Source organism: Mytilus californianus, unplaced genomic scaffold, assembly GCF_021869535.1.
Source record: "Mytilus californianus isolate M0D057914Y unplaced genomic scaffold, xbMytCali1.0.p SCAF_7, whole genome shotgun sequence".
Taxonomy (NCBI): domain Eukaryota; kingdom Metazoa; phylum Mollusca; class Bivalvia; order Mytilida; family Mytilidae; genus Mytilus; species Mytilus californianus.
In genome coordinates, this window is record NW_026262723.1 from 2,590,953 (window position 1) to 2,602,528 (window position 11,576).

At 32.6% G+C, this 11,576-nt stretch overlaps 1 protein-coding gene across 4 annotated transcripts in view; it reads left to right on the forward strand.

Moving 5' to 3' along the window:
• LOC127708172 (uncharacterized) overlaps positions 1–11,187 on the forward strand; it is a 118,218-nt gene extending 107,031 nt beyond the window's left edge. For 2 of the 4 annotated variants that reach the window (XM_052213016.1, XM_052213018.1), the window contains exons 7-10: positions 697–801; positions 4,547–4,573; positions 4,867–4,951; positions 10,079–11,186. In XM_052213016.1, coding sequence (XP_052068976.1) covers positions 697–801; positions 4,547–4,573; positions 4,867–4,951; positions 10,079–10,433 — 572 coding nt within the window. In that variant the 3' untranslated portion in view covers positions 10,434–11,186. Of the gene's footprint in view, positions 1–696; positions 802–4,546; positions 4,574–4,866; positions 4,952–10,078 lie in introns of all 4 variants that reach the window. The other 2 variants (XM_052213017.1, XM_052213019.1) reach the window with 2 other exon arrangements.
• Positions 11,188–11,576: the final 389 nt, after the last annotated feature.

Genomic DNA, 11,576 nt, shown 5'->3' on the forward strand with positions numbered 1-11,576 from the left:
CAAAAACACCAAACAAAATTAAAAGTAAAAATTAAAAAAAAAAATAACATTAGGAAAACCTAAGCTTAGGAATCTGATGTTCAGTAGTTGTCGTTTGTTGATGTGGTTCATAAGTGTTTCTCGTTTCTCGTTTTTATATAGATTAGACCGTTGGTTTTCCCGTTTGAATGGTTTTACACTAGTAATTTTGGGGGCCCTTTATAGCTTGCTGTTCGGTGTGAGCCAAGGCTCCGTGTTGAAGACGGTACTTTGACCTATATTGGTTTACTTTTATAAATGTTGACTTGGATGGAGAGTTGTCTCATTGGCACTCATACCACATCTTCTTATATCTATTAATCACGAAAACAGAGCCATTCATGCGAGAGACCCTAATTTTAAAACATATCAAGAGATGGAGATAATTCCATTTTACTAAATGAATCTCAAATTGTTAAGATAACTGAAAACGATCAGTTACCATACTTTCTTATTTAGTTTAACAGTGTAAAAAATACTCTGCATATGTATGCATTTTTTGTATGTCTTCAACAAATTCGATAGTCTGTGATAGTCTTGCTCAAACTCTTGCTTACGGCGCTGCAGTATAAAAAGTCCAACCACATATATTATAGTATGGTTTCATATATGTAGGTTAAGTACTTGACTTCAGTAATTGCGGTCACAATTATAAAATGCTATTATCATATACTTCAGTTAATAAAAAGTCCAATCCAGAACTCTGTCTAAGAATAGAGGTGTGGGGAACTGTATATAAACTTAAAGCTGGTAATTGTACTGACAAACTGCAACCTATATGTGGTAAGATTAATTCGCTAACCTTATGAGATAAAGAATGTGCATACATTTAACGAATTTTATATTCGAGCTTCACTGGTGTGTCTTTTGTAGACGAACGCACGTATGGCGTACTCAATGTCAAGTCTGATATCTATGAAGAGGTTATTATCGAATTTAAAAAAAAAATTCCGACAAAAAATGTGTCTCCACTTCATAACATGCGAAAAAAAACTATTTACACAACGAAGTCAAGTGTGAAGAGTCAAAGATTAACTATCCCCTTACCATATCAGGAAATCTCACCAACGCCTTTGTTTCATCTCATTTCAACATTAATTACTAGTGGGACAAATAGAATTACAGTGTCTGATAGTAGAAATAAAATTACTATAGTAGATATTTCTCAGAATATACATGTAAAAAAAATCGTTGAAAGAAGGATAGGGCTTAAATGATTGCAACCTTACACTGTAGGTATAGTGTCCAGCGGAGATCGTGTTTTTTTTCGAGTGAATCAGTCAACTTATTTCGACTGATATTACATGCGATCAGATCAATTTACTCCTATTTGCGCGTATATAATAGTTTTATTCATGACTGTTCATCTTATTCAAAATACTAAACATGTTTTGAGCACAAAGGACGCACAATTTCCTTGTAGTTCACTAAACATTCAGTGCTTTACATTGTCCGTGTTTTTTCGAGAACAACATTTAAAACGTCCGGGTTTTAAACAAATGGTCCAGGTTTTTCAGAGAAAATGTGAATAAGAAAGAAGGCATTCTTGAGCTTGAAAACTAACTTTTTCTAGTTTGTAACTGTAATTTATTGAAGGGCAATACTATATATTTCTAATAAGTAACAAAACATATTACTATGTTGATCAAATTTAACCCTTTTCAATTTAATGATAATTTTCTGTTCTGAAAACGTTTAACCATAACCTTGCAGTACTTAGATATATTAGAAATTTCTGGATTATTTGTAAAACTGTCTTTAGAACCGAGAACAGGGGACTCATAATCTTTATATTTTTTACAGTAAATAATAGTTTATGATTTATATATATTACAGTGGCGAAACCTGCAGTTTTAAAAATAGGGTTAAGAAAACAAATGGACATAAGTTATAAATTCAGTAAAATGCAATATACCACAAATATTCTACTAAGAGAGGCCTGGGACAGGCCAAGAGCCCCTTCCCCCAAAAATTCACTTAATCCGCCCCTGTACTATTTCCGATTGAATAAATTCGCCATACCCCCCACCCCCACCCCAATTGAATAAATTTTTAATTGAATGGAATATATAATAAACAATGAAATAAATAATCTATAAGCTTTAATATGATCCTTTTTGAAATAATTATAAGACAAATTTGTATACAATAACGTAAAACTCGTGTATCTGATTCATGTCTTTCGCAGAGTTCCGTAGACATACATTGGTAATTGTTATGTCTAGATAGAGATCCGTATTTTTCATTTTTAAAAGCACTCATCTGCTAACTGATTGAAAGGAAGCTATCATGGTGTTTTATTGCTGAGTTACCAAGTATATCAACATACGCTTAGTCGTACTGCTCATCACAGTGGTAGCATTTGAAAATTGTTCTTGTTTTCCATTCATAGAACGATACAAAAATTTATCATCAAGACAAATAATAAATGAAACATTTAGAATGTATTTTCTGTTAAAAAATACAGACACCCATATATCACATCCAATGTACGTTCTTGTCAATCCAACATTGTACTGCTTGATACTTTAGTCTTGGAAAACATGATTTATTTATTAGTTGTGACTGGCTTTGAACTACCTTTCAGTAACTGCGAGTACTCTTATATCGATACTTTGTATCTATTGTTTTTATGTTAGTTGTTTTGTTTGTGCTTCGTACCGATCTATTGAGTAAAGCCATTTGTAACTGAATTTTACAGTTTGTTCTTATTTTGTGCTGTAACACCACTGTCCAAAGTTATGGGGGAGGGTTAAGGGCTTATACACATGTTAAACCCCGTAACAATCTTTATATGCCTGTCCCAAGTCAAGCGCCTGTAATTCAGTGGTTGTCGTTGGTTCACAGTAACTTATATCTACTTTTATCTTCGTCATTTGAACTCTTGTGGATAGTTGTCTCACGTCTCCTTTTCATTATATATATGTCTGTGCTCACATTTATATTGTTTACAACACGTATATTTACTGTATGATATCTATATTTGGTTGAATTGACATCGATATACGTATGTTTGGATCGATACAACATGTGTACCTAGGCGTTGACTTGTTGGATAGTTCCACCATATTTACATGGGCTTGAACATGTTTGATCTACCCAAATATAACAATGCCGGTGTCCATGAAATTTATAAGATGTGGCAAACAATAATACAAATATACGATGCTTTTTACAATTGTACGTGTTACGTACTACAGTATTACCAAACTAGTTAAATGCATTGGTTTCGTGCTTTGAAAAGAACTTTATTTGAACCTTTTCATTGTTTTTTAAAACGTAATCGCACTGACATATAAAATTTTAAGCCATTGTAATTTTGTTTAATCACTCGATCAAAACCTGGACCGCACTCAAAATCCTGCTCTCGAAAAAACACAGACATATAGAAATGAATGTATACTAAAAATGTCCTTCTCAATCAAATAACAAGAATTATTGTAAAATGTCTGTATATCTAAGGATATTTAGATTCCAAATATACATTTCCAATGACATTTGCATTCATTTGGTACGTGTATAAAAATAGCTTTATTCTATATTTTGGAATAAAAGCATTGTACAGCTAAATTAAACTTTTAGAACACAAAATAATGTATGGGTGATGATTTCTTTTCATCATCAATACCAACTTATCTTGTATGATCTTGTATACTGTAAACCAACTTTTTTTCGCGGATAACTTATTTCGCGTTTAGCCCTTTCTAGCCATTTCGCGGCGATTTAATTTCGCGATTCTGAAATTTACTAGTTGCAGATAAATAAGGAAAAATCCAAGTTTTACATATTCGCGACTATTTATATTTGCGTTATTTTTCTTATCGCGAAAGTCGCGAAAATAAATCGCTCGCGAAAATAAGTTGGTTTACAGTATTAAGTTTAAGCATCTATTTCAGGTCTTGCAAAGAAAAGAAGTCTGTTTGTTTAGATTTTTCACATTCGAAAAAGTTGATCTAATCACTCGAAAAAACAGGATCCCAGTCGGACACTATACCTACTGTGCTTAGCCTAAAGTCTGTCATAATTAGTTATATTGTATGTTTTTACAAATATAAATGTACCTGTCTGAATGTTTCTGAATAAATCTATATAAGAAGACATCATGGAATCGAATAGGAAGATGATCATGACATGTTATTTAGTAAAACAAAAGCCTTATATGCAATATAGTATATGACAAGTTCTTGTTGGTTGGAAATTTATTTGTACTCTATAATATTTTCATCTAAGAAGGATATGGTAAATGCATTAACTAAAGTGTGTGTATGAAAAAAGTCTCAATTTTCATTAAATGTTTTCCTTGGTTTGTGTTGTTTTCGAATTTTAAGATCTAATTATAACAAAGACAAACAACTAATTATTGTAGAAGATTAGAAACTGCTTGCCTCACCATAGTTACTGAACCAGCTTCTCTAAATTAACAATATTATATTGAAATTGACAGGAAGAGCAACATATTGACAATTGTTCATATAGCATATTACATCGTCATTATCCTAGATTGCATTCTTAATATTACATTTTTCAGTGCTCAAAGACGAAGCTAGCAATACAAGTAAGTATTGAACTAACCAGGCACTACTGCTATTTTTCATCAACAAATAATTTATATTGTGACATAAAATTGCGCAATCGATTTACGTCATATACAAATAAGATTTTTATTAGAAAAAATGATGAATCCATTACAATTTTTGTTCCTTCACTTATTATTCACAAAAGTAGCGTCTGTCTTTATTTGTGTTAAATGATCATATTTCTTTTGTGATTTTTGTATATCGAATATTCATTCTATAATGCGCACAATGTTTAAATTTTGTACCAAAAACAATCATTTGTGCATTCCAGATGATATTTTATATGGATCAGTTGGTGGTATTCTAGGATTATTAGTTGTATTTGCAATTATTGTTATAGTGGCTATACTACGACAGTAAGTATTATTTGATGAATGTCTGGCAGTACAGTTAGCATTATATCATATTAAATAAGATGCTGATTATTTTATCAATATAACATTAAAATACATGTAAAGATGAAACTATGAATGAATAGATGAAACTCATGTTAACAGAAAAATTATGTATAATTACATGTAACTAATGATAGTAGGGTGTCCAGTCAACAAATTTGATCGATTTGGGTTAACGGAATAACACACGGCTATATTTTATATCATTAGAAAGAGGAGAACAAGCCTCGTCGAAATATTAATGTCGTCGTTGTCTACAATGGTCACGATTTTCTTAAATTTGGGTCAAAGGTCAAATCTAAAATTTCAAGGAAAACGTAGAGTCACGTATAGACAGCTGGCCACCCCTACATATTTGCGTTTATAGCAAAATAAATTCAAAAAATTCAAAGGATTATAACTATAGTTTCTATATTTAGGACTAATTTGATAATTTTATTGCCAAAATTGGTTCGAGATTGACATTTGTACTTATAGGGTGCACATTTACAATTTTCATTCAGCTGTTAAATAACAGTGACCTTGACCTTTTAAAAGTTCCAAAATCGGAATTTTTACATAAGATTCGATACAAGTGATCTTTAGAGATGTTTTTTAGATATTAACATTTATAAGTTGCTCCCCCAAAATGTAAAAAAAAAATGTTATTTTTTTCGTCTTTTGATAGAAGGTATTCGTCATGATTTTCTGGGTAAATATCCAATTTTCTTTTGGTGAACGTGGAAGCTCATCAAATAGTATATAGTTCCAAAACTGATGTATATTAACGCAGAATTGATTGAATTAGCAGGTCTGAGTATATATTTGCTTTACAGAAATAAAAAAAAATGCAAACGGTGAAAAAGGGGGAGGGTTTATGTTACAAGTTATGAAAACAAAATGAGAATTAGAAACAGCAGGCTAATCACTCCATCTTACACACTTATATCAAGTGTAATGTACATGACTTATCGAACATAAATTGGCCTATAATTGACATTCAGTTAAAGATTATCTACAAAAAGAAAGTTTTGTACAGCATCGATGTATTTTACAAACACTTGTAAACAACATCAATCTAATCAAAATATTGATCACTGATTTCGTTATCCTCATTTGAGCTTATATAAAAGAGCACGCGAGTTAATAAAGATCAGAATTTTAATAAGAGCGAAACAACATAGAAAAATTGCCGAAGCTAGTAGTAGCTATTACGTTTCATTGTCTACTGTTAAGTTAAAAGCCCACCGACTAGGTTTAGGTAAGAGAGCTAATTTCAGTTGTTCTTTTATAAATCGCACGCAAGTAGCAGAATACGAGGCATACAGAATACAATCTGATGGTTGTGGCGGCAACACCGTAAACTATTTGTATAGCTTTATATTTCAGAGGGCAGAGGAACTGGATGATTCATACTTTGTATATAGATACATTGTGTTACGAAGTTTTCGTCATATAATCATTATCCTTGACCTCATATTCATGGTTAAGTGACTGCTAAAAAACTGTATAGCTTTTTTCGTCATGTGAATGTCTCAATTATCATGAGTTCTAGGATAACTATATTTGGTTACTAATATACGGTATCCTTGCAAGGTCGACATGACCGTCAGACATGATTCACCTGACCTCGACCTTATTTCACGGATCAGTGAATAAGGTTAAGTACAGTCTTAGATAGTAGTGGGTTAAATATATTTGGTGTATGGAATGGTTACAAGATGTACATGATTTTGTGGGAGAGTTCATCTGACCTTACCTCCTTTACATGGAGCATTGATAGTGTTAATTTTATGTAATACTTTTTGTATAATATAAAAAATAGGAGATGTGGAAGCAAACAATTATAGGCAACCGTACGACCTTCGACAATGTGAAAAACTCATACCGTATGGTCGGCTATAAAAAGGCCAGTTATGAAAAAAAATGAAAGAATTCATTTGAAAAAAAAACTAACGGTCTGATTTATAACAAAAGCTAGTTTTTACGGTAATGATGTTTATGATCATACTTTTCTCAGACTATTGATGACGTCCTTTCATTTGTTTTCAGTAAGGGAACACCCATTTGATTTCGAAAACAGGGAGGGAATGAGGATTTTGAAAATGAATTACTTGGCCTAGTATGGACTGAAATAATTGACTTTGCACAAGACAGGATGAGAATGAACACTCTTCAACATGAAATGCAGTATAGTTGAGAATAAATTATGAATGTGTACAAAAGTGAAAATAAATTTTCGTGCCGCCAGCCCCATCTCTTTCTTCAGAATATAAAATGTTCTACCCTAACGGCGAGTACTATTATATCGGAACTTTGTGTTTTTTGTCTTCATGTTAGTTGTTTTTGTGCTTCATGCCGATTTGATAAGTCAAGCCATTTCAAACTGTTTTTCAGCAGATTTTTCTTATGCTGTGCTGTTATACCATTGTCTAGGTCAGGGGAGGGTTGAAGGATCACAAACATGTTTAACCCCTCCAAATTCTGTATATGTCTGTCCAAAATCAGGAGCCTGCAATTAGGTGGTTGTCGTTGGTTGCTGTCTGTTGTATCTGGTTTTTTGTTGTTGCACGAACGGTGGTATATATTTGTTGTCGTTCCCACCGAGAGGGATTTAGGTCGAAAAAATCATGCAAGAGTTTTGATGTGCCATATTCCGGGTGTGAAGCAAAACCGACCGATTTGATTCTTATACTACAATTATAACAAAAAATTTATTCAGTAAAAAGTTTAAAGTTTTGAAAAACAGACACAAAACAGATTTCTCCGAACAAAGTGGCAATCTACAAAGTTAGCTGGCTATTCACAACAAATAAATCAACCACACAACAAGCAAAAGAGACAAATGTTTTGAGTGACCTCTGTCCTTGTTAACGACCCAATAGTGTAAGCAACAAAATGATTAATGGCACGAGATAATCCGTGTTTAATCAATACCAAAATGTTGACTTAATTTGTGGTTTTAATTGCTAATTTCTTCAAAACGATTTTTATTTCACGGATGCAATTTGGCACACACATGCACTGTGCCTTATTGCTTAAATCAGAGTAAAAAATATTGTGATGATACACGTAATAATTTTGCTTTCGATGAAAATAGGGTAAATTTCGGGTAAAATTTTACTCTTACTAAAATGCTGAAATACTTATATCAAAATCACTTAAATACTTTCCGATTTCGTTGAATGATATAAATAATATATAAACTATATTATAGGTATTGTTTTAAGTATCAACAAAGAAGGCAATAATTTTATTTTTCATGTTGAAGATTCCCCGTACAATACGGTATCTGGTGGTACCCTGTAAAAACACGAAATTTAGAAAATCGTGACCACGGGAACTTACGACGACAATCATGATTGTAAAATATAATGATTTTCCTATAATGTGCAAAAAAATCAGCTGTGTGTTATCCGTTAACTTAAACTCGTTAACTAGAGGACTTTTTGGACATTGGGCACCCTACTATTTTGGTTTGTATATTTTGTGTCTTGTTCAGATTTTTTTAGTTTAGCCAATTGCATATTATTTTAACAGTTTGTTCTGATGTTGTCCTGTTTCAACACTGTCCAAGGTTAGGGTAGGGTTGGGCGCTCACAAACATGATTACAATGTAACCCCACCACATTCTGTATGTGCCTGTCCAGAGTTTGGAGCCTGTAGTTCAGTAAATGTCATTGTTTCATAAAATTGAGAATGGAAATGGGGAATGTGTCAAAGAGACAACAACCCGACCATAGAACAGACAACATGTCTGTCATATTTGCTCATCGTAAAATGATTTTTTTATAGATTAGACTTGTTTTTCTTTTTTGGATTGTTACACATTTGTCATGTCGGGGCCTTCTATAGCCGGTATTGGTTTTTCTTTCATTGATGAAGGCTGTACAGTTGCCTATAACTGCTTACATCCATTTCATTTATACTCTGGTGGTTAGTGTCTCATTGGCTATCATACCAGACCTCCTTTAATTTTCTATTGTAATATGTGACGCAAGACGAAGTTGAAGAGTATGGACAAAGAAGAACCTTAGTATTTCAAGTAATTCAATGTTAAACAAACAGTATCGACATTGTTTTTCCCCCGTCAATTTAAAATATTAGATGCACATGCAGTGTCTTCTCTTTTCTAAAAAACCTTTTGTGGAAAGTGTTTTATCTTAAAATGGCTGAACTAAATCATGTAAGAATAAGGAGATGAGGTATGATTGCCAATGAGACAACTATCCACCAAAGTTTAAATAAAGTGGATGTAAGCAATTATAGGCAACCATACCGTATAGTCGGCTATAAAAGGCCCCGACATGAAAAATTTGAAACAATTCAATTGAGAAAACCAACAATCTAATCTATAAAAAAATTTTTTTTACGATGAACAAATATGACAGACATGAACCAACGACAACTACTGATCTGCAGGCTCCTGACTTGGGACAGGCACATAAAGAATGTGGCGGGGTTAAACATGTTTGTGAGCGCTCAACCTTCCCCTAACCTGGGACAGTGGTGTAACAGCACAACATAAAAACAAGCTATAAAAATCAGTTGAAAAAGGCTAAACCCATATGTATATATCAGTGAGTTATTATAACCAAGAGAGACTTGTACATTTAGTGGTATTTAGTTTACGATGGGAAATCGTGTCTTCTTACTCTTCTAATGACATTAAGAAAATAAATCTTTCAATTTTACATCTTCATGATTTGAATATTCTAATATAACCTTAGTTCACCCCCATGTTTGTGTGGGGTTCATGTTGCTCAGTCATTAGTTTTCTAAGTACTATTTTGAACTTGTTAGTATTTTCGTCATGTTTCAATATATGCAATGGCATTGTCATTTTATCTCGGTTTATGAGAAACGGGTGCCACATATGGAGCAGGATCTGAGAAGCGAAAGAAAACAAGGGGACAATCAAACTAATAAGGCGAAAATAAACTCACAACGCCATGGCAAAAAGCGAAAACGAAAAAAAAAAAAAAAAAAAAAAAAAAATAAACAACAATATACAAAACACATCCAAGTTAAGAAAACTAAAGACTGAGCAACATGAACCCAACATTTTTTATTATTAGTTAACAATCAGATATTTTATTTTGTTTTCAGTAAATCAAAGATACCAAAGACTTCACAGAAACGACCCGGGTACTATTCAGAACCAACTGTGCCGACTACTTCTAAAGAGACACATTCATTAGTTAACGTCACCGAAGAGGGTGTTTATAACCACTTAGGTGATACACATGAGAAATTTGCCTCGAAGACTTCAAGCCCTGTGTATGACGTGTTTGGTCATGCGGATGTTGAATATGACGTCAGCATAACAAATGACAGGCGTCAGGAAAACATTGGAAATCTCTATGACTCCTCGCGTGCTGTCGATGTGTATGATACAACACACGACCAAGAGATTAAAAAACGGCCCGAATCAGACACATATAACATAGTTAGCACACGGTGATTTAAATGAATAATTATTAATTGAATTTTAAACAAGTTTCTTTAGAAATTTAATTCATATAGGAGTGAAAGTGACGATTTATCTTAAATGACAGCGATCAGATGCATATATACGATGAAATATGTCAAGGTGGTAATTATTCTACTAGCTTGCTTTGAATAAGAAAAATGTCGTATCTGATACATTCAAAGAAAAAAGGTGTTTTAATAATTAGACCATAATCATTTTAATATTAGTAACAAGTATAAACTTATTGAGATACCAAGACAATTTTGTTAAAGTTATGAATATTGCCATTTTAGGTTTTTTTCTAACAATCAGTTTAATACAAAGCACCTTCATCTTCTGAATTTAAGAAATAATTCATGTGGCCTTAAATTTATACTGATTTTACCACAAGTTGGCCCATTGTGCTAAATATTTTACCGCGAGCGAAAGCGAGTGGTAAAATATCGATATAAAGGACAAAACCGTGGTAAAATCAAGATAAATTAAAGCCTCCATGAATAATTTCTATTCTAATAGGACAAGTACGGCAATTCTTTTGGATCGAAGCGCTCTAGGTGAAGGGAAACATTTACCGTTTCCATAATTAAATACATTATTAATATTGACGTAAATGACAAACAAAACTACACTAGTCACATTATTAAACTATTTACAGTAACATACTTAGATATGTTTGGACAAAATTAAATGATTATCTGACTTTTATTATAAAAAAAATGGTTTTTAACAAATGTTATCATTGTTTGTTAATGTTTCCTTGCTTTGATGACTTTCAGTTTCACAATCGTGCATTGTATCATTGGCACTCATACCACATCTTCTTATTTCTATTTTCCCGTAAGATGTATATATTCTTACGCCATCGTTCAATGACGTCATTTACACCGACTTACCTCGGGTAGCTTATTCATAATAAAACATATGATGTGGGAGTATTATCGGAACAGCTCAAACAAATTATGACGTTGCCAATCAGCTAACATACAATATATTCGTATTTTACCATGGCAGTGTACTCAACGCGATTGAAGAACGTCAAATTAGAAATGGGAATATACCATGCAATATATGAATTTGTTATTTGCTTTAACAGCTTTTTGTTAAAAGAAACCGATTTTGTATGATGTGTTTTCA